A 24,252-nucleotide genomic window follows, 5' to 3' on the forward strand; every position below is an offset into this window, starting at 1 on the left:
CACATGATTCTATTATAACCTAGCAGTCGCTTACACACGTAAACTTAAACACCCTTAACACTCCAGACATACAGTATGTGGTGTAGTCGCAAAACTACGGTGACCAGGAGGGGACAAGTCTGGTTCACTTAGGTTTGTCCTGGCCATGAGATATTGATTTGTGGGAACCCTTATGTTGATCCACAACATCTTAACATGAGTTGATTCAGTGAATGTGACATACATATTCATTTTATTTGTACTCTTATATCATCCAAAAGCGTCATTGTTATAAAAACGCCCTTGTATGCAATTGTATTGAAATCAGTTGTTAATTTAAACCTTTAACAATAAAGTACCAGCTGACAGGGTTCCCTGTATAGTTTACAACATTAGCTGAGAAAGGTTTTTTTTCTTTATATATATAACCAAATGAATCGATGTTGAAATTTGTGTCAATACCACAGTTTTACAAAGTCTGTGGTTTTCCTATGGAATTGGGTTACTTTAAAAATGTTGCCACGGGTTTATTTTTTTATTTTTTTATTAGATTTTCAAAAAATGATCTCAACATAGGAACTCGTGGCTACTACAAAAGTGAACCAAACATATCCCCTTCCAGTCACCGTATAAACATTTATGCCAAAGGTTGATTACTTTTAACAATATTTTTGATACTATTAACAATATTTTAACTTGCTATATCTGGGAATTCAACAGTAGCCATATTCTCAGAAGTAGCAATATTCCATTAATAGCATTATAGCACGATAGCATTATATCTAAAACAACTGGTAAATCTTTTTTTTTCTTTTCTGGCAAAGCAAGCTAATGTCTATGCCCGTGTTGAAGGCAAGCACTAAGTATTGTGTATTCACCCTTTTTGTCATGCTGTAGATTTGTAGCAGCCAAGTGCATTTCATGATTGACAGTGAATTGGGTTGGAAAGTGGATTGAATGCTACAATGGTTTTCAAAACAGACGGCAACACAACACTCACGCATTCACTCAATCATGAATGACAACATGGCATATGGACAATCGCTCAAGCAAGCCACGGATTACAATTGTTGAAAAGAACAATGTTTACAACCTACTTTAGCTTGTGAAGTGTGTCCGCAGTCTTAGAGAAAGCATATGACGCATATTTGCACCACAGGTAGTCTTACAATACTTTTACAGATGCGCCACAAATATTGCAGTCTCCAAAGAAATGTGCAGTTGTTTACTATGCTTATACTACATATCGCCCTCCCTCGGGCCCTTTGGGACCTCGCTTTGCACTTGCATTGGCATTACTAGACGTGGGGCTGGTAAACTCCTTGGAAGCAGATTTGGTTTTTCCCCTGGGAGAAGGTGCCATAGGGGGCATCTTTAGGATTCCTCCAGGCTCAACGATAGTGTTGATCACTAAGGTAAGACAAAACACAAATGGATATAGGGAAAGCCCCAGAATGTGTAGCATACAAGGTCAAAGTTAAAGATCTAATGCTAATAAACTCACCCTCAAGTTGTCTCTGGACTCGTCGCAGTTCTTGGAGAATAGATGAGATTTCCTGCTTGCAAAGCAAGGAAAATAGATTACAAAATCTCTGAAATTAAAGTCTGGTCTTAGAAATTGCCTTTAATCAGGACAGAATTTACCTTATTAGATGTCTTCAGGATAGGAACCTCATTTTCAGCATTGATTTTTGCCTCTATTTCCTCCCAGACTTCAGTCTTGTTATGAAACAGAACTCTAAAAGAAACACAATATTTGTGGGACTATACAGACAAAGCACTTTGTTTTAAAGAACATCAAAATGCATTTTGTGATTTTCAAGTCTATTAGCTTTAAAGCTATCTACTGTACTGTATATACTAGTGACCTCCTAAAGTTGACAAAGTCAATCTTTAGCAGATACACAAAGTCTAAATATTGAGGACTACACATATTTTCACATATTCTCTAGGATGAGAATCTAGATTCCCTTAATCTCCAATTCCTCTGCTTAACAGCTAGCAAGTGGTTTATGGTTATGATGTACCTACAGCCTATTTGACCTTTAAATAGGAATCATACTTCATTTTCTCTGCTAGTTGCTCTGTGTTCTCTCTGATAGCCTGGGAGAGCTGGGAGACTGGGTTCAGCATTAGATTGTCCAGAATTACCTGTGATTAAATTAAGAGTCAAAGGTTAAAATGAAAAAGGATGTAATTGTAGTTTATCTATACCGTATCTGAGAGACACTGCCATTGGCTATGAAGGTTGTAACACCCTAAGCAAATGACTAATGGATCAGTTTATTAGTGTAATGAGCAAAGGATTTGACCAAATTTGACCTCTTCACGGTTCCAGGGACGCCGTCTGGAACTGTCATGGTCGTTCATATTTGAGTCCTGGTCTATTGGACTAGTTGAGCCTGGAGGAACCTTTTGATAGTTCAGACTTGCCTCGGGTATATGCTGTACCAGCTGTAGATTAATCAGGGATGGGAAAGCACTAGTAAGAACACGTGGACATGACAATGGCAGGTAAAATTTGATGTTAACAGACATTAGGGGTGTAACGGTACATGTATTCGTATTGAACCGTTTCGGTTCGAGGCTTCCGGTTCGGTACGCATACAAACCAAACAATTCCTTGGACCATTTTTCCTGCCGACAAAATCCGTGCTGGCGCGACCACCACAACGTTGCGCAACATCAAATGGCAAGCGTAATGAAAGCGGAACGAAACTGCGCTACTCATTATGTGCTTCACGGATCGTTTATCAGTTCGGACCAGCAACATCTGTGCAGCGCGAGTCGATCTCGATCAAGCGACACTGTTACAACACAGCGCTAAGAGATCCAGTAAAGAAAACATTTGAATTCGCCACTGAAGCAATAACATCGCTGCGAGATCTACTGAGAAGCATTCACATTTCTCCGTTATTAACCGTAGATCTCTATTAGATCAAACAGCGCTGACGTGGAAACCAGGAGAAACATTGTGCCGTGAATGAACTAGTAATACTTTACGTCCACAGACCAGCAACATTCACCATGGATTTAATATAGTAACACTAACTGTAACCAGTTTGGCTGGAATAGTGAAATGCTTTCAAGTACCTCACACATCTTTTTCCAGCACTTTAAAACTCAAATAATATATAAATAAATATATATTTAAATTTTATTTTTAATGTGATGACCAAAACATTATTTGTTCATCCTTCAAAGATTACCCCCATTTATAAACCTGTAAGTTTCAAGATGTAGGAAAACTCAGTTATTTAAAAATATTTTTTCTTTTAACAAATAGGAAATTTCTCTGGCATTTCTTTCTTTTTGCTGTATCGAAAACGTACCGAACCGTGACTTTAAAACCGAGGTACGTACCGAACCGTGATTTTTGTGTACCGTTACACCCCTAACAGACATACATCTCTGAGCTCAGATTACAATGGAGGCTTCAGAGATACAATTCTGGGAAGATATCTGTATGATCATGCTAATTCAATTGTGAATAGCAAAGGGTTCTATGTTCACAGTCAACATAGCTGGACAATCTCCTTAAAGTGAACATAACCTGTTTTGTGAACATACAGCCTTAAGAGTGAGTTTGGAAGTGAAGTTCCATGCATTAGGGATGCATTAGGGAATAAATCAATTAGAGCAGCAGTTTCAACAACAGGTTCCAAAGGTGGACATCAGACAGCTGTTAGTACATTAATTTTGGTGATAATGAGTGATGAACTCAGCACCTGAGGTAACAGGAACCTCTGTAATGATGCATATGGTCTCTGCACAAAAGAGAAAATATACAACAAAACGTATGCAAGATTACAAAAGAAACCTTGTACTTAATCCTCTTTGGGGACACAATATAATTATCAGGAGGTGTACCATGCTACTTCACCATGACTTCTTGGTTACCGAACATGCTTGGTTACCTTTGACTTTAGCATTTTATCTACTATGTTTTCTCCTCATTGTGCTAATGAGGAGATTGCAAACATTTGCAGCATGTTCTGCTTCATACTGAAAAGGTAGTGGAATGGGCCAGTGTATATGATTGGATGCCATTTAACCAAGCAAACAAACTTTAGGCCTACCTCCTCTCTGGTCGAGATAGTGGATGCAGGGGTATTTGGCATGGAGCCAGGGGAAGTGGTAGCTCCTAAGCCTGAGGATGTCTGGGAGTCACCATCCCCTGCTACATCATGGATTTCACGTGCAAGAATGGCAAGATCTTTGGCCAGGTCTTGACTCAGCCTAAAGGATACAAGTATTATATAGTATATCATCAATCATAAATATGCATGCATGCACACACTACCCAATGCATTACCATATTACACCACAACAACAACAAAAACCAAATAACCTGGCAATCTCTGCACTATGAGTAGACCAATTCTGGAAGTGTTCATTCTGAGTTTCGTCCTCTTCCGTTTCCAAAGAGACACATTTCAGCCTCATTTGAACAGTCTTCTGTGGTGTCTGTGTCTGAGTTGAAGCTGAGGCATGGGAACGCTTTTGCTTAGAGTTGGATTTGGTCTCAAACTCCTCCTCTGAGGTAGAGGAATAGTCTGAATCCTTTTGTCTACGGTGGGAACCTAAAGTTTTAAAGAAATAAAAAATAGGGAAGTGAACATTTCTAATCAAAGTATCATGTTTGTAATTTAAAACATCAAAGTCACAATATTGTCAGTAATAATGAAAAAATATTGAAAATTGTTATCGCACTCCAGTGGTCTTGTCTAGACGAACTGTATTTATAGATCTAAGAGTATTAAACTGACAGATACTCACCAGCTGTGCTACTGTGTTTAACTTGGTTAGAGCGGGTACGCGTGGAGGAGTGTTTCCCTACTGAAGCAGTCCCTTTGCCGGGAGCCTGCCTCACCTCATTTGAAGCCCCTTTCCTAGCACTGCTACTCGCCTCTGTAGGATGGTTAGAAATGCCATGCTTGCTTGAGGTGGATTCATTGTCACTTGGAACAGTGAAGGATCTAGTTCGTTTCCGAGGCATAGCAAGAATGTCCAGCCTTGAGAGTTTCTTGCCTTCAGCAGGAGTCTTACTGTGGTCGGAGCTCTGAGATGCACGGTCCGTCTCTGCACCCTCATTGTCTGAGGTCTCACCTAGTCGAGCTCGGCGGAGCATCGAGGCACGGGTTGGTCTTGGGGCTGAAAGGCTATTGGATCGGGTCAGCACCTGAGGGCTTCCTTTGGTCACCTTACTGGGGTCCTCCTTCTGCAGGGGTGCAGTGAGTTTTTTGCGGCTGTTGGGCCGTGAACTTGACTCATGGTCAGAAGCAGCAGCTTCATGCCACAGCGGTTGACCATGCTGATTATCAGAAAGGTCTAAAGAACCACGGTTACCAGCACTGCGACGAAGCTGGAGACGGCGACTCATTTCAGCCTTACTAGTATTATCTGCAGAGGCATGATTTCTGCGTTTTTCTGATAACCGTTCACGTGCTGTAGGTTGCCGTGCTTTGTCTTTTGCAGTTAAACCGGAAGATGATTTCTCCTTACGCTGGTCACTTGCAGATGTACGCTTCTTAGGTGCAATGACATGAGCATTTTTACTGCTGACCATGCTTACAGTACTGGCAGTATCAACATCTGAATCACCAGACAGGGAATCCTCTTGTGCAGGAGAGCTTCCTGTTTTTGAGCGTTGACTTGATCCAGGAAACTTCTCTTCTGGTGATGCCAATGATTTCTCTGCTTCCTTAGGAAAGGGAAATGTATCTTGGACAGTTTCCTCTGTATCCAAGCTTCTCAAAGCAGGATGACTAGAGATATGTGGTAGTTTCTTGACTTGAATGTTGTCACTTGGCCTATCTTTGGTAAAACTCTCCTGTCGAACAAATGAGGTTGAGGTCTCTTTGGTGGGCACCACATCCCTGTTATGTGCCTGAAGGTTCGGGGCTGACGAGTTGGGCTTCACTGGACGCCTAGACTCATGGCCACTCAAATGTCGTATCAAGACAGTGGTTGGAGGTATCTTGGGAGAGAAGTCTCTCTCTGGCTGTGAAAGAATTGGACTTTTGGATGCATCTGACTTGGATGAACCATCTCCAGAACCAATATAAAATGAGGTGGGTTTGGGAGTGGGTGGTGGCATCTCTCTTAACCCTCTAGAATGGTTTACATTTTCAGAAGGTGAGGGTATTGAAGTTCCTCTCTTTTCTTGGCTCCTTCCACTCCTATCAAGGATGGAGCTGTCATCTGAACGGCTGGTGTCACTCAGACTGTCTGGGTCCACATCGTCTTGGACACGTAGCCTCTGATTGCAGTCCTGCTGCTGTGGTGCTCTAGAACCTTTCTCTGGTGGTTCATGGTCCACGTTAGTTTCATGCCGGATCAAGATGCTAGGGGTTGTGTTCTCCAGTTTTTCTCCTGGTGGAACCTGAGGAAGTTGTCGTCTGGTCCTGAAACCTTGACTGCCGTCTGATTCCGAGATATCCAAGCTTGGACTAATCATTAATGTCACTCTATCATCTTCAAAATCAAAAGAGTGAAAATAGTTATTATTTTGTTGGCTATTCATAATGAAATCAAAAATTGTATTGCCAACTTGCTCAAACACCACTTGTGACTTTCAATGAAAATACCTCTGTCCGCAGGCCCATTTTTGGATGGAATTCCCATAGATCCTTGTGTAGCCCCAGGATCACTATAAGCGTTTGCTAGGCTGGCCCAGCGTGAGCGTGACACCCATTTAGGCTCTCCTACACCAGAATGTGCCTAAATCACGAAGGGCAACAACTATCAATCATAATTGCATTAATTGTTCACTATTCACTGACACCGTTAGGGTGACATTTAGTAATGAAGGAGAGCACTGTTGTCAGAGCAGAACATAATTGCAATACCTGCAGTGATTTGACTTGGTCCCCACCATGGCCCTGTGATGATGTCGACATTATATCAGCTGCCATACCGTGGCTATGATTAAAGAATAGTTGGTCATCTTTACCATCATCAATCACAGGCCTATAAACTCCAAGAGTCTGACCACTGTATTCTGGTGCATCTAAAACACCAAACACCTGTGAAATGAGAACAAATATGATTTACTATGTTTCTCAAACACTACTCAAACATTTTCAGACCACATTGGTCAAACAGGTGGTGCACCCCAAATTCACACCAGAAGTTGAAACAGATATTTATATTTCGGACAACTCAAACATTTCACTCAATACAATGCTTTGAAAGTGCCAAAGAGCCACAATTTTCCAATCCATTCAACCAATCACTTACTTATAGTATCTGTACAGCACACTGGGATAGGAGAATTTTACACCAATTGTAATCTACTGTACATATCTCTTTTTTCAAGAAAAAGAAAAAAGGCTTTGTCACCTGGTCAATCATACTTCTAGCTTCCTCCACTTCCTTATCTTGTGACTCTGTCTCAATTGTGTAGGTACCAGCATCACTCAGACTGTCCTCCTCCTCAGTTCGTGTCACCCTTGAGCCCTTAGTTTCAACATCACTAGCTAATAGTGGTGAAAACGGGGGCACAGATGTCCCAGCTGAGCAGACTGGGGAGGCACTAGAAACTGGACCCCTTCCAGGGGCTTGCGAAGGGACGGAGGCAGTGGAGGATATTGGGAGAAGAGACTGGGATAATGCAGGAAGTTGAGAAGGAGAAGATGGGTACGACAGAGATGAGGGTCCAGAGGGCTCTGCTGGGGAGGGTAAAAGAGTGTGTGAGGGGGATACCATCACAGGTGGGGCAGACAAGGGAGGTGGGGAAGTTTTTCCTGTATCCTTCAAGAACTCTGCAGTAAATTCCTGAGCAAGATTGGACTTCTTGCCCACACTCCCAAAAGGCTTAATGGTTATAGCTGGTGAAGAGCGAGAAGAGGTCCCTAATAAAGATGTGCTGGTCCCATTGTCTTCTGTCTTCTCTCTCTTCAGTGAGCTTGATCGCTGTGAACCTCCATGGCTTGAACCTTTCAGTGGAACAGTGATTTGCTGTGTTGGAGGAAGATGCCCATGCACTGAGGCTGGCCTTTCCCCATGACCCAGACCTTTGCGTCTCTCTAGTTTGGCCTTCAATGCAGAGTAGGAGTCAGCATGCGCAGAGTTGTGGGTAAAGGACTGTGACCGCTTCTTTCTGGGATTATCATCAAAGAACTCAATGATGAAGGCCTGCTGGGTGTGAGGCTCAGGGGGAATGGGCTTAACCTCTGTCTGGAGAGGGGAGGAGGCTTCTTGTACAGGATGAGCCTCACTTTCATCAAGATCGCCTTGATGGGGTTTGTGTGGTGAGACTGACTGAGGATGATGAGTTTTTTGCATTGAGACAGATGGCTGGGACAGAACTGATTCTGATGGTTCAGATGTCTTTGATTGAGCTGACTGCTGTGACTGTACTGATGATTGTGATTGCATGGAATGATGTGACTTGCTGCGTTTTCCATTCAGTACAGGGTCTTCTGAATCACTCTGGGTTCCATCATCATGATGGTGTCCTATTAGGATTACAAATATAGTGTATATTATGGCTGTCAATCTAATTCTAAAAAAAATAATGTAATAAAAATTCATGCAGTTAATCATTCCTCGTAGCCTGTATGTCAATTCTATAATCTTTTTTTTTTTTTTTACAAAAACCATGACAATCAAAGCTTGAAGTTTGTTTTCACGAAGACTACAGCCAGCTTGCCTTGTCTAAACCTAGTAGGTCTAGACAAGGCAAGCTGGCTGTAGTCTTCGGCAGGCACAGCCACAGAAAGAGTAACAAGGTATTCACATAGGACACATGTACGTATATACATTTTAGAACATTTTGTATCAGTGTGAGTCTAACAGAAAGTCAATTTAAGGAAGTGCAAGATGTCTCTTACCTTTAAGTGTCCGAATATGCATTGCTAAGTCACTCTTAGTGCTGTACACATCCTCGCAGGGTGGCCGCCTGCACATCATGCTGACATCACTCTGCACAAGCCAATCTGCCACCTTGCTCTCAGCTGACAGAACCTCTGTGGGTGTGGCTGCCAGAGAATTACTGGGCTGCAGCTGCTTGCTACGCTGACGAGAGGAGAACTTGGTCACGTGATCCTTGATTTTAATCTTGCCTGGCATGCAGTCATCAAACTCGATAGTAAAAGAAGCATGACTTTGGACAACTGGAGGAGTAGAAATCAGAGAAACATTGGTGTCTTTGGTTGGGATGTCAATCAAATCCGTCGTTGGGGACTTGGGTTGCATATGGAACTCCTTTGTTGGAATTTCAAAATAGCTGGGCTCTCGATGGTACAGGTAGGTTGACTTGGCCTGGCCGTCACGGATCTCTTGAACAGAGACGTTAAATTCATCCTCAGCTATCTCCTTTGTGATCTCTGTCAACAGACACCCACACCAAACTATGAATATGGTAATAAGACAAATGTCCATATTAAAAACTCATGAAAGTGTCCGTAAGGGAGGACAAGTGCTTACCTGAATGATTATCCCCTGACCTTTGTACTTCATTGTGTGCTCCCTTGTTCCCAGAGTCCTCCTCACCCCACCATGATGGCTGTCCATACAATGGTGTTGGCCGGGGGACAGGGGACTCTGAAGAGGAACACATGTAAACACAGAAAGAGAAAGAGAGATGATGAGTTAGGTATTGTTACGTCCCAGGGTGTTCTAATTTCATTTGTTGTGAGAAAATGCTCGGTGTCCCTGTGTTGTGCTCTGTTCCTCACTCTCTCACTCAGGTTAATTACCATCAGCTGCAACTCATTGTGAGCATGCCTAATACTGAGCAGAGGAGTATAAATGGTGCACTCACAGAAGCCAATGCTGTAGTGTATAACACTCTCCCCAGCCTTAGACTGGAAATTGTCTATGTGTGTTTGTGCACGCTGAGTGAGAACCAGTGCTTACCTTTGAGTTAGGACTGGGATCTATGCTCATTTGCTGTGTGGCAACAACAGTTACTTATTGGCTTACCAGTTTGTAACATTCTAGTGTTAAATTTTTACCTGTGGGTAACTAAAAAGTATTGTGAAAGCAGGTATTAACTTAATTTTCTGTTGGTAAAAGGTATTGTATCTCTTCTTATTAGCTCTGTTTACTTGTTTATGATTATCTGGGAAATGTAGGGAGAGGGTGCCTTTTTTATTATTTTGTGTATATTTTTCTCCTGTTTTTGGCTCGAGAGAAAGCTCAGGGAAGTTTGTTGATGGTTTTCATCTTTGTTTTTGTGCAGGGTAGGTAGCTCCCTTAAAGTTAGCTTCTGTCCTGTTTATTATTTTAGGCTCATAGTCTCTCCTGAAGATTTATTCCAAACTTTTGTTAAGCTTTTTGATATACAAAGGAAATAAATACTTTTACTTTTCTTTAAAGTTGTGTTATGTTTTCACTTTGAGACTGAGGCTGAAGTGTGTTCTCCATGTATTTTTACGTCTCTACGTTACTTTTTATTATCATTTTCCTTTCCTTTGTTACCTCCTCTCCTGACCCCTAGACTGGGAGGGGATTGTAACAATTGGGGGCTTGTCCATTCCCGTTACATGTTAAGCACAAGCAATTCTTTAACACTTCATCACTGAGCTGCTCCTACTTTCTGACAGTTTACTATAACACAAAATATATAGACTGTCCTCATTCCAAACATCTAGTATCCTGGGAATATTTCTATTATATTTTCTAACATATTAGCCATATGACCTGAAACAAGTTTTCTTGTGTCAAGTCAAGTCACCTTTACTTATATAGCGCTTTTTACAATACAGATTGTTTCAAAGCAGCTTTACAGAGATAACAGGAAAATAATGCAAAAAAGTTTTACGGCTTTAAAACAGATCTAGAAGAAAATAGTGTCATAGTCCAGCTTACGTAAGTTCAGTGATGGTTGATTTTTGTTAGAAAAAAGTTATTAATTTAGTTAATTTATATATATATATATATATATATATATATATATATATATATATAGCCGCTCTGGAGAAAACAGTGATGTCATCGCCCCTCAGTTCAGTTCTCCATTATATGAGAACTGAACTGAGCTGGGCGATGACATCACTGTTTTCTGCTGACAGAAAAATCTACTGCAGGCAGATCAGATTGTGAAAATTTAATGTCCAGTATACAGGACGTTAAGTAGGCTTTTAAGTGTCTATATTACACAATAATATAATTGTTAACCACTGCATGGTTAACAAAAAATAATACATCATATTAAATGTAAACCATTAGTATTACTCTTTGCATACTAACTATACTATGCATAATTTCAAAAGTTTTGATTATTAATATTTCAATATTTTATCTCAAACAAACTCAACCCTCATGTTGATTTTTCTATTTCAGTTTCTTTGTAATAAAAATAGATATTACATATATAGAAACTAGTGATGTCAGACTTTTAGACACCACTATATATAGATTTAATGAGCTTTTCAGCACATACGGGTTGAGTGGTCCATGAGCCATGTGATGCCAACAGATGCTCATTGATGTATGTGTCAATGCAGTGCAGCAGCTGGACTAAGGCATTAGGATTATCTTTCGTATCTGTCACCTGACCAAAAGGTCAACTAGGAGGGGTTTACAAACAAACCAGGCCACCGTATACTGCAGTCTTACAGATAAACCGAGATTAACAAATGCTGTAGATAAGAGACAGAATCTTGTTGTTAGATACCCTCTGTACTACATGTTACAAAGTTTTTTTTTAAAAATCTTTTTACCACTCTCTCAGTCAGTCTTTTTCTCCTGACTTTGGTCATTCTTCATCACTCTCACCTGTGAGACTCTTGCGTTCAGAACGATCTAGTTTGGTCTTTTCTTCCTGCAGGTTCTGTTGCTTCCCCTCTGCAGATTTTATGTCCATCTGCAGCTGACTGGTGTACTTCTCATGCTGACTCAGCAGGGGGCAGTCCACCAAAATATTAAATGTATAAAACATACATAATTATTTTTTATATGCTTCAGATAAAAAGGACACACACTCACAAACAGGTAGAACCATACCTTGAGGGCCTCTTCGGGGACTTTATGTTGACTCTTCTCGAGAATATACACATGTGAATGTGCTCTTCATGTTAAGTCAGTACATTACAACTTAGATGTATACAAATCTTCTGAATACCTGTATCTTAAGCAGACAGGAATTGAAATCATGATAACACAGTCTCTCCAAAAGATTGTACAGAGAATGCTCAAGAAATTAGACAACAGACAACAACCAAATTTAAGGTTTCATGCTTTGGCATGCATAGAAAAGCTAATCAGATAAAGGATATCATATCCAAAACGAACGATGTCCGACAGCTTGAGGGTTATGTATGTTTGGTCTGGAATTCTCAAGTCATTCACAAAGGTCTGAAATTAGAGAAGAAAAACAAATGATGTATATGTGCCTGAGATATTGGAATGCCACAGCGAATGAAGGCAGCTTATTAGGGAAAATGCTTCAACTCCAATCTGAAAGGGGGGAAAAAATCATTTATATTAGTAATTAATTTAGCAGATTATTTTTTATCTAAAGCGATAAATAAGGAACATCACAAGAAATTAGTCCAGATTTAACAATATTCATAGTACAGAATCTACTTTTGTGTTCCGCAAAAGAAAGAAATGCATAGAGTTTCAGTACGATATGTGAGTGTGAATGCACTGTAAAAAGTAAACGTGCAGTTTTTGCTTTTAAGGAGGTATTTCTACCTGATTCAAAGTCAACAAAGTCCAATTTTGATGTTGTAACCTATACTTCAATCAAGTTTATGTAACATAAAACAAGGGAATGCTAATTTAACTTAATTGAGTTAGATTGACCCAATATACAATTCCCAATAAAGCTCAGCATGGACACATGCTGAACTCCTTGCTCCATCAGCTCCTTGCTGATCGGTAGATTTTGCTTTAGTGAGATATCGTGATTTGGGGTTATTTAACGCATTAAGCAGCGTAAAAGTGAAAATCACAATTGACAGCGCTACTCTTCACTACAATGATAACCACAACATCCAATAACAGAAAATCCTCAAAATGTCCAAATGAACGTTAAAAATTAACATAAACTACCAACATCTTTCCCTTTACTGTAAAACACATAAAATAACACTTAATGCCTAAATTTACTCTCCTAACGCAGCAAGGCATGCTGGGAACTACAGATCCACTACCCAGGGCTGTGTTTCTCAAAAGCATCGTGAGAAAATATTTTTATATTTTTTTCTATCTTCGAAATTCGGGTAATGAATTATTTTTTGAGTGTGTATCAAGGTGTTAAAGGACTTTCATCAAATAAAACAAAAAAGATTATATCAAACTTAAGTAATTTTGCCTAGCTGGATAAAACCAGTTATTGTAGATGTTACCACATGGAGTACATTTTCTGAGTTGAACTGACTGAAAAAAAAAATCTGTGTGTGAGAGAGTGATGAAAGAATTTTTGCGTGAACTCTCCCTTTAAAGTTCCCGTGAACCAGAAGTTGTAACCGTTGTAACCGAGTTCATGGAACTTCAGTGTTGCGACGTATTTCCAAGTGAAATGGAATATTGAATAGAGAGGGGGTCACCTCCTCTCCATGCCTGGCTCATAGCAGACTGATGGTTGGAGGGGAGTGAGTGTTTAAGGATATTCAACCCAAGCCGTCAAACTGACGTCATCAGAGAAGGAACGCCATTCTAGAGCGGAAACACCACGACAAACTAATTTTTTTCAGTTTATTAACAAGCACAGATTAATTGTTTATCACAAGATTAGTAATAGTAATGCGCCAACAAAGTAAATAGTGTCAATTTTGATTTCATAACGACTTAGAGAAAGTTTCCTATCCTAACTAACACATTTGTCATTGGGACTGGGTCTGATGGGTTAATTGATTCTCTCTGTACTGCAGTGACAGCACCAGCAATAACTTTAAGCTTTTAAGTCTGCAACATCACCATAGTGGCAATATGTCTGTTACTTCTGTCCATTTTATTTTTAAAACCAAGGGGAAAGAGAATACAGATTGTCTTTCACAGATAATGTCACTGTTAAAATGCACTCATGTTTTTATGACAGTAACAGTCACAATCGCCATGTTGCCTTTTGTTTAAAAGCTTACCCCATTTAAACTTCCAAGATCCTTCACAAGGTGCTCATCTGTGGCAGGGTTATAGTTGATAACCGCATGCTGTTTATCCACACTCCGAGACTAAAGATGAAAAAGACATCTATATTAGCCATCTTGATCATTCTTTACACTTTTTCACTCCACCCAAACAATCCTCTCATACATGTTTGAGGCCTCCCAGCTGGAAATGGTAATGCTCTTTTAGCAAAGTAAACATAAGTTCCCACATAGCAACACTGTTTCGGCCCAGATCCGGCCCACATCTGGCACTTGTGGAATACTGATCTGGCCCACATGCAGCGTGGAATGACGGCCCTTGGGTGGCCCACTCCTGTTTGCCAGATCTGGGCCACAAGCAGGCCATAGCAATGCCAGATGTCAGCCAAGAGCAAATAAATAAACCAGAACAGGAACTTATCTGAGCCACACAATCTGTGTATATTAAATATGGAGTCATCTCAGCCTAAAAAGCCTGTTAACAAGCAGAATCACTGAAGGAAAGAAGAGAACAGAAAAAGAGACGCGCAGAAACACAAGAACTACAACTGACTTCAGACACAGTCTTAGATGAAATCAACTGAAGATAAAAGAAGACATTAAATCTGTGAAGATCTCAGCAGAGGAGGAATAAACAACTCCACAAACAGCATTACCAGCTTCACTTATTACTAACCAGACTGACTTTATTTCTGTCAGACGTCTACAAAAGGTTTTATTGAGAATTAACAGAGGTTTAACTCTAATGTGTTTCATTAGAAGTCACCATAACAGTGATTATTGTTTCCATTAGTTGGCCTCTTAACTCTTACTATATCTTTTGTCTTTTTTGGCCACTGTGACAGTGTGTTTGTCAAACACATTTGCAGCAGCAAAGAAAGCTAAAGCTAAAGTGAAATGAGATCAGGTGATGATGGTTACCTGATGATGTCTTTATAATCATAAAATAACCTGATTTTCTGATGTCAATTGATTCTTATCAAACCAAACAATCTCATTGTGGATGGGGATTCAGATGGCAATTCAATTACCACACGACCTGTTTGTAAAAAAACAGTAGGTAATTTGAAAATACACTAACATTATGGATTCGGACGGCAAAAAAATCATGGACTTACCCCTGTAAATGTTTAATGTTTGAAATACCGTACGAGAAACAGTTAGCATCCGAATAGGACTTAACTGACAGTTCACTGGCCTTTGAAAGCGCTCTGCAGATGGGGCCGTCTTTTAGTACAACTATTCGCTGTATCGCTGCCATAGCAAACTCCCCACCACAATCTTTCCCTTTAAATAGACTATTAAGCCTTTAATGGTTTTCCAGCTATACCTTTGGATAATATAATTAAAAATTAACAACTAGTGTAATGACAATTTTATTCTTTGCATGAAAACACTTGAATTAGCCTAATTGAACACTGTCTGGGTGTATTAAAACTTCAGAATTTTATTTGCATAGACCTGCAACAGTGATAAGGTAAAGCTAAGAGTGGTCTAGTACTTAGTAGCAAGTTTTCTATGAAAGCTCCTTTCCATAGACAGTATAAGTGGACAGAGCCATCTCATTGGAACTCAGTTGAGACAGTTGAAGCCCATTTTTAGCGATTTTTGAGCACTTCCGTTCCTGACGCGCAGACTCAAACCGACTCAAACTAAGCTTGATGACGTGAGCAACCTGTCTGACAGACGTTAATCTTCTAGTAGCTGTGCGTGAAAATTGCCAACGTTAATCTTGCAGAGACGGGGAACTTGAGCAAAGAGTTCTTTGGCGTGAGTGAGCAGGAGTAAGTATTCCGTTGCTTTTATGGACTCATTATCTATGGGCTTCTCCCTTGACGGGACGTCCCCCCGATTGCCTGCGAGCTTCTCCTCCTGTCTGTACGGTAATTTCTGTACAGCGCGACAGAGAGTCGAGTGGTTATGACGCAATCGTTAGCCTATTTTTACTAAATCTGTTTCTACGGGGCCATAATGTAACATAGAAGGTAATGGAGCCCTTTATACATTGTCGTGTTTCTTTAGAAATAAATAATGGACAAATGGAGTCTTTAAACGCCTCAGATGTAAAGTTATTCGCTGTCAAAGTGACGCCAAAATGAATGGGAGTCAATGGAAATGCTAACGCAAGTGAAGTTCTGCTACAACATGGCGGCACCCGGCCGGCTTCAACTTCCGGTCGATGGATTACCCCCTTGCTCCTTTCCGCGAAGGAATAAATAAAATAAAAAAGGTAATTGCAACTTTTTATCTCACAATTCTGACTTTTTTTTTCACGGTATTGCAAGATATACATTTGCAATTGTGAGTTTATATCTCACAATTCTGACTTTTTTATCAATTGCGAGTTAGGTAACTTTTGTAAAAAAACATTTTTTTACATATTTGTTAAAACTGTCATTATGTCCTGACAGTAGAATATGAGACAGATAATCTGTGAAAAAATCAAGCTCCTCTGGCTCCTCCCAGTGGTCCTATTGCCATTTGCAGAAATACACCGCTCCCGGTCAGAAACAACCAATCAGAGCCAGGAGGAATGTCTTAGCAGTGTCAATCACGCTCGTGTACGCGCTGATCACACCCCTCTCTTGCACAGCGCGAGCCGTCGTTCAAACTCAAGATTGCCGGTGTGCTGCAGCTGTGCTAATGGCGGAGAAACAACATAAACTGCCAATTTCTCGAGTGGCACCTGCTCATAAAACAAAGACGGGTAAAAGGAAAAAGACTGATGACGATAAACAAGCGAAAAAGAAAGAATTAGACAGAGCCCATTGACTCGGTGTCAAAACTCTAGCCGCGTAACATGTAGATAAAATGTCACGCACTGTGCAAAGCAACAATTGAAACCTGCTAATTCACTGGCTTGTCATGTTGCTGAAATAATGTACTAGCAAACCTTATCTAGCATTATAGGCCTACATATCGCTAGAATAATTACTTACATACTGTTACATTAGTTACCGTTATATTATCTTACTAGCTATTTATAATTTATAGAAAGGGTGCAACGTTATAAAGTTACATTACATGTATTGCAAAATACGTAATGATTTGAGGACCAAGTCTGTAGTCAAAGTATGGGCAGGCCATAGTCAATGTAAAGCATATTGTTGATGTTTCGTCCCTACTAGTGAATGTGCCGTAACTGTTTATCCGCCGTCATCGGTGGCCCTGTTTACTAGCCTGCGCATTCACGACGGGCTCCGCTGTGGGGGAGGAGCTGTGGAGGGAGGGCTGTAGCGCAGCAGAGAGCAAGGGGGTGGGACCTGTAAGTTGTGCTTGTTCAAATTTTCAGGCTGTCAACTTTTTTCAAAACTACCTACTGCAGCTTTAAGTCCAATTCTGAGGAAACAAATGTTTTATCTCGCAATTCTGACTATAACTCGCAATTGTGTTTATATCTTGCAATTCTGAGAAAAAGAAAGAAATGGTAGCTTCTGCCACTGAATAAAAAAAGACAAAAAGTAATTGCGAGTAATTCTCCTTTTATCCACATGTTTTTTTATTTGAATTGACTCTAAATAAGTCAAGCATTTGCTAAGGCATGTTGCATAAAGAAAAAAGATGATGATAATGGTTGAGCAAGCAGCACATTTTACTCCAGACTTTGTGGGATTCCAATAAACAGATCAAAACTGATATGTTGACTCATTTTGTTGACTCGTGTTGACACTTAATTTATCCACATCAGGAAGTGAGCACTGGGTTTCGGCTCACACCAATGGACCATTACTGACACAAGCTCATAAATCTGTTCTCCCAACAACAGTACTTCAACATGACACAACACAAAATAATACAGCTGTAGTGCTAGCTTTGTAGACCATTTCAGCTATTTCTTCCAGAATATGTTAAAATAACTACAGATAGCATAGCTGTTCAAATTCAAAATTCTACATATTATTTTGAAGAATTATATGTAGTTATTAAGTACAATCTTCAAATTATTTTAATGTATGAAAACTTAAACATGCTTGTGTTCAGCCATGAACACTAAGCTGTCACTATAACACTAGCTGCCACCATGGCAACACTTCCTGATGATTCACAAATGAATCTGAGACACACTTTTTACACTTCAGGGAAGGAAGGGCACATGAAAACCCTACCTGCAGCATGAGCTCGCAGTCCTCCCGTCCAACAAAGATCATTTCCCGTGGCAGACGGTGACGAGTACCAGAGCTGCTGACCAGGAACCATGATGTCACACTCATCTTTGTTGCTCAGAGAAACCCCTTTGCATCCTGTAAAAGATTGTTTCTTGAGAAGAAATACAGGTTTTATGTAATATTTTAATACTAGAAGGAGAAAACTGTTAATTGTACAGTATGTTACTGTAAAAATACCATGCACTAAATTAAAACTCGAGTTAACGAATTTCATTTGTATTAAATTGACCAATACATTGACCAGTATATACCTATTTTTAACTTACAGTTTGTTGCTGTTAAAATACATTTGGTGGGTGTGTCTTTTTATTTTACACTATTAACCCTTTCAACCCGACAGGAAAATACTGTAGTGTCCACACTACAAAGAGTAAAAGTAACATTTACGCAGTGTTGCAGTGAGATAATTAAGTGAATATGTAAGTGATTGTTGAACATTAATGATGAACACCTGCTGTTAACAAGCAGAATCACTGAAGGAAAGAAGAACAACAAGAACTACAACTGACTTCCAGCCATTACACTTTTTATTAAACAGTATGACTTTATTTCTGTCATACAGAAGTTCTTATTGAGATAGAAAACTATTTCACATGATTATCTTTGTTTGTTTTGTAGTTTTCTTTGCAACAAATTATGCGTTTTAATAAACACTACTACAAAGACCACAAACTCACCTAAAAGCCAAGAGTCAAACTGCCCAACTAAAGCAAACACTGATCACAATAATGGTGACTGAAATTTTTCACTAAAGCATCAACATGTAAACCTCTGTTGATTCTCAAAAATAACTTCTGCTGAGATCTTGAGAGATGTATTGTCTTCTTTTATTTCCAGTTGATTTCAGGCTGTTATAGTTTCATTTTCTGAGAGTGGAAACATGATGTTGAACCAACATCACATTGTAACATTGATTCAATGCTATTACCATTGATTTTTGGATGAAATACAATTAAAAAAAATCAACAGTCAATGCAGTTAAAATTGACACATTTACATTGTTTCGATGGTTGCTATCTAACTGGGACCCTAATCAAACACACCTGAACCAGCTAATCAACGTCTTCAGGATTACTAGAAAGCTACAGGGAGGAGAGTTTACCAGGATTGGAGCCAAACTCTGCAGGACCGTGACCATCCCTGATAGCCTCTTCATTCATTGATCTTTTTCAGAGTTTAATCCTCTATCAAAAGTGTTACATTACCATCATTGTAAAACTACAGCAAGAGTTACAACAAAAATCAATTACAATGAAGACTTTCTTTAGCCACATCATTCTTAAACAACCCCCGAAATACTCAGATATCAAAAATCAACACATGAATTTCAACAATGGTGCCAATAAAAACTAGAAAATTAGACAGGAAGAGATCAGTGAATGTCTTTTGTTTTTGCTTGTCTCTTCAGTGATTTTGTTTATCAGGTGTTCATCAGTGGCTGAATTCACTCACTACTTTTAATTTACTCTGTTAAGTGGACTATATTAGTATATTTTTCTTCTATAGTATCAACCTGTTTTTATGGAAAATGGTATGATACAGTCAGAATTTAGCATTTCTTTTACAGCAAGAGCCAAAATAAAGCAAACACTGATCTCCATAATGGTATCAAACCAAACATTTTCAATTAAACATTTCAAAAAGAACTTCTGTAGATGTATGACAGAAATAAAGTCAAACTGGTTAATAATAGGTGTAATAATGTCTAATGGCTGGAAGTCAGTTGTAGTTCTTGTTGTTCCTCTTTCCTTCAGTGATTCTACTTGTTAACAGCAGGTGTTCATCACTAATGCTCAACAATCACTTACATATTCACTTAATTGTCTCACTGCAACACTGCTTCAATGTTACTTTTACTCTTTGTAGAGTGGACACTGTATTTCCCTGTGGAGTTGAAAGGGATAACAGTTTAAGATAAAAAGACACACCCACAACATGTATTTTAACAGTAATAAACTAAGTTAAAAAAAAACATATTACTATAAAATTTTGATTTTCTGGGTCACCATTGTGCTGAAGAGAAGAACCTCTTGGCAAATTAAATTAATTAATTCAATGTTTTAATCTAGTGCATGGTATTTTTACAGTAACATACTCTAGATTAATGTGAGAACTGTACAATTAACAGTAAATTACAGGCAAAGGTGTTTCCAGTATTTTACCATTAATTTGAGGGACAATGTTTTATAATGGCAGCAATTTGCTGCATGTAAATTTGGTCAAGCAAGCCTTCAATAATTCACCTTAATTTAAGACTGTAAGTATATAGTCATTATTTATTCCTCACAATTGTGCAAAACTTCATGTACCTATACCCTAACATAGAACTATAGACATGTGTTCTTGTTTTAACTGAAGTTCGGTTTTCTCAAAATGGAAGCTTAACAGTTGCACATTTACTGACAGTTTTAACGTTATTAGATAAGACAGCTGTCTAGACATATTACGTCGAAATAACAGCCTATTTTTCAGATTTTATTTGAAAAGGTAGTTGTTTCATAAAAACAAAGGAGGAAATTTAGATGTCTAAACAGCTGATAAAACGTTTTTTTTTAAAGATATTTTTAAAATGTGCCAAAAACCTGTACATGGTATGAAAGCTTTGATATTTTAGCAGGCCAGCAGATAATTCATTTTTCATCTGTTCGTCTCAAAGAGACGATGCTATCAATTATTCATATCATACACACACAATTTTTATGCTATTAGTGAACAATACGATTCAGCATGCACGCATAGTTTTTTTGTATTTTATGTCACATTTGCATTAGATCGGGCCTGTCTGCTCCATGCGATCATACAGTAAGTGAGTCTGAGCAATGGGTTGGTGATGGAGGATCAGCTGCCGTCGCAAGAGAGACGCCTTCTGCTGCCTTATTTCTCTCTCTCCTCCACAATTACATCAGACATCAATGTTACATTGATACGTCAACCAAAATCCACGAATTTACAGATATTTAGCCATATTGATTATAGTAGCTGAATTAAGAGATCTCCGATCTGAATTTATTCGCGTAATTCAAGCGCATATAGCCTACATGAATCGTTATAGTAACACATGAACCTTTCTGTATTGTGAAATAGATACATCTAGTGCGCATCTGCCCTTTCATCCACAGCCTCCGATGACACTGAATATCCTCCGACCTTACCTACTCGACTCCAGATGCGCTGATCTCTCCCAGATAAACAAACCAAACGTCTTCTTCTTGCTTTCCCTAATGCGATAGGCGCTTCCCCGGCTGCACCGTTATTCTGTGAAATCCAGTTTAAAGGTCGTGGATTCTCATCAGTGTTGTGGTTCCATGTAGACAACACCCTCTCCCGTTAGACACGGATCATGCTGTCATGGCATCTGCGTCCAGCGCCGCCACCGGTGCGTGTGTACATGCAGAGACTGCAACACCAGTGCGCTGAACAACCACGCACCCGCGTGGAGTTCAATAGAAATATAAAGCTGGCCGTGCTTATTGGCAGCTATTAAAGAAAATGTGCATTAATTCCAAACACTTTATAGCTAACTTCAAATTTGATAAATATTCAACGAATTCTTTTTTTTTTCAGTCCATATTTCACCACATATTAATTTTATAGATTTTTTTTAAATGAAGAATATGGGTAACCAAAAATGTAAAGTTATTGCCGAAAATGTATAACACTAATCATTTTATAGGTTGATGCAGGCAAAGGACAGATTTAAAGGGATAGAAAACCCAAAAATAAAAATTGTGTCATCATTTACTGGCCCTCAAGTTTTTCAAACCTGTATGAATTTCTTTCTTCTGCTGAACACAAAAGGAGATATTTAGAAAAATGTCAGTAAGCAAACAGTTGATGGACCCCATTTACTTCCATAGTTTTTTCTTCTTCTCCATATGGAAGTCAATGGGGCCCATCAACTGTTTGGTTTGAACATTCTTCAAAATATCTTCTTTTGTGCTCAGCAGAAGAAATTCTTACAAGTTTGGAACAAATTGAAGGTGAATAAATTATGACAGTATTTTAAACAATACTACAGTTTAAAATAATGGATTGATTAAAATTTCTATGATCAAATAACCATGATCGTGCAATATTTCATTTTTATTTTTAAATAAAAAAATTATTTTATTAATATACTGTCATAAAATGCACCGTATTTTGTTCCTGTGCTGTAATCCAAATATACAGGATATGATGCTTTGTGTGACTAACTTTTGTAGAGTGAGATTTAAAAGTTGTATGTGAATATTTATGACAGTCTAATGCAGTTGATCTGCGCTGAAAAAGCAGCAAAGAAGAGCCTGTTGTTTGTGCTTGTGGATCCACCTGTGATGCGGTTGATTGTACTGATTGCTGTTGAACTCAGGTCTGAGAATTGGAGATTGATCATTTCCTATCTCTCTCAAGTTATTACAGGAACAGATCCAAATTTAAACTTTTATTCAGGGATTTATTCTCCTTCCTCTCTACTGATCGTAAAAAAGATCAATGACTGTCAGCTACGGCTGCCAAACAAAACCGTAAAATTAAATTAATTAAAGTGCAAAAGTGTATACAGAATTTTTTCTTTAATGATTTACAGACAAACACTGTTATTTTACAGGTATTTCCTGGATTAATTCAAATGACTGGCAGCAACAGAACATTAAACATTAAGAGATCTCTCAAGATTTTAGCATCTTCATTTATTACAATCCAGTTTGACTTTTATTTCTTTTATACAAAAGTTCTCATTGAGAGGTTTAGGTGTGGATGTCTAATTGAAATGTTGATGTTACCAATATGGTGATCAGTGTTTGCTTCAGTTGGGCTCTTGACCCTTGACTTTGTAAAATTATTGTTTAAATAAGTGTTAATGTGACAATCTGGTATTCAGAATGTTAAGTCATTATACCAAAAATGTTTTGAGGTGACAATCAACAAAGCTTTTTTGTGACGTTCAGAGTTGATCTGAATTTTATTTTATTGACACCATTGTTGCGATTTATATACTGATTCTTGATGTCTGTGTGAGGCAACATGACTCTGTCAAAACATTTTCTGCATTATGACTTCATACAAAGTTTTAGAGTATCACAGAACTGCAACACTTTGATCTCACAGTGATCTCACCATGTAGTCACATACTGTCTTTCCCAGCTAACAGACTTATGTTATAAGAGCGTTCTCCAAATATTCAGTGTTGGTTCTGAGAACGTGAAAAATGTCCAGTTTTCTTAACGTTAGAGGAACATGTTTTAAAAGGTATAATGTTCCTCAAACGTTCTTTCAACTTAATTTTGATTTAAAATTCAACATTCTAGGAACTTTGATTTCTAACATTCCAAGAACATAAAAATGTCCAGTTTCCGTAATGTTACTAGAATGTTATTTAAAGGTTAGTATGATGTTCCTGAAACATTCTTTCGATCATCTTTCGAAAGAGTAATAAGAACACAAACTACAACTTTCTTCAGAAACAGCCTTAGATGAACTGAAGATAAAAGACATGAACTCTTCAAGATCTGATTAAACAACTCCACAAACAGCATTACCAGCTTCACGTATTACTAACCTGGAGTGCGTTTCCCGAAAGCATCGTTGGCCAACTATGATCGGAATTTCCATTGAACTCTATTGGTAACGACGGAACTTGCGACCATAGTTGGCTTTGGGAAACGCACCCCATACAGTAAGGGAGATATTGTCAAAATGTCACCTGTAGTAAGTCACACTGGTCATTAGGAAAGTACTACAACATTTGGAATGTGGAAAAATAGTTACAGTCATTTACAGTTAATTTTTCATAAACATATTTGACAATAGCACATACAGTATGGGAGTTATTGTCAAAATTTCACCTGTAGTAAGTCAGTCAGGTCACTAGGAAAGCACTACAGCCTTTGAAACAGGAAAAAATACTTTAGGGGTATTACTGTAATTTTTTCTTGAACTTATTAGTTTATTGTACGTACAGTAAGGGAGTTATTGTCAAAATTTCACCTGTAGTAAGTCAGTCTGATAACTAGGAAAGCACTTCAGCCTTTGAAACAAGAAAAAATACTTTAGGGGAATTACAGTAATTTTTTCTTCAACTTATT

General features: G+C 38.7%; 1 protein-coding gene across 5 annotated transcripts; it reads right to left on the minus strand.

Moving 5' to 3' along the window:
* Positions 1–402: 402 nt before the first annotated feature.
* Positions 403–21,585, minus strand: cep170bb (centrosomal protein 170Bb). Of its 5 annotated transcripts, none has more exons than XM_056252220.1 (20): positions 21,343–21,585; positions 18,131–18,265; positions 14,019–14,108; positions 12,205–12,285; positions 11,935–11,991; positions 11,707–11,821; positions 9,412–9,528; positions 8,817–9,311; positions 7,324–8,441; positions 6,831–7,007; positions 6,570–6,702; positions 4,759–6,456; positions 4,331–4,562; positions 4,059–4,218; positions 3,708–3,746; positions 2,302–2,433; positions 2,042–2,130; positions 1,624–1,717; positions 1,484–1,535; positions 403–1,389 (listed from the first exon to the last, which is right to left on the minus strand). In XM_056252220.1, the coding sequence occupies exons 2-20, from the start codon at positions 18,233–18,235 to the stop codon at positions 1,214–1,216; spliced, it is 5,160 nt and encodes a 1,719-aa protein (XP_056108195.1). In that variant the 5' UTR covers positions 18,236–18,265; positions 21,343–21,585; the 3' UTR covers positions 403–1,213. The 5 variants fall into 5 exon arrangements, with proteins under 5 accessions (XP_056108195.1, XP_056108278.1, XP_056108361.1 ...); XM_056252303.1 differs by having other exon boundaries at positions 18,131–18,281; XM_056252386.1 differs by lacking the exon at positions 3,708–3,746.
* Positions 21,586–24,252: the final 2,667 nt, after the last annotated feature.

Source organism: Rhinichthys klamathensis, unplaced genomic scaffold, assembly GCF_029890125.1.
Source record: "Rhinichthys klamathensis goyatoka isolate OS25496 unplaced genomic scaffold, OSU_Roscu_1.1 h1tg000001l_1, whole genome shotgun sequence".
In the NCBI taxonomy this organism is placed as follows: domain Eukaryota; kingdom Metazoa; phylum Chordata; class Actinopteri; order Cypriniformes; family Leuciscidae; genus Rhinichthys; species Rhinichthys klamathensis.

Excerpts from the sequence above, each read along its gene's own strand:
- cep170bb (XM_056252220.1), bottom strand. The coding sequence starts at position 18,235 with ATGAGTGTGACATCATGGTTCCTGGTCAGCAGCTCTGGTACTCGTCAC. Across the intron at positions 9,312-9,411 it reads GTCAGGGGATAATCATTCAG|AGATCACAAAGGAGATAGCT; the intron begins GTAAGCACTTGT and ends GTCTGTTGACAG. Across the intron at positions 2,131-2,301 it reads GTCCCTGGAACCGTGAAGAG|GTAATTCTGGACAATCTAAT; the intron begins GTCAAATTTGGT and ends ATTTAATCACAG.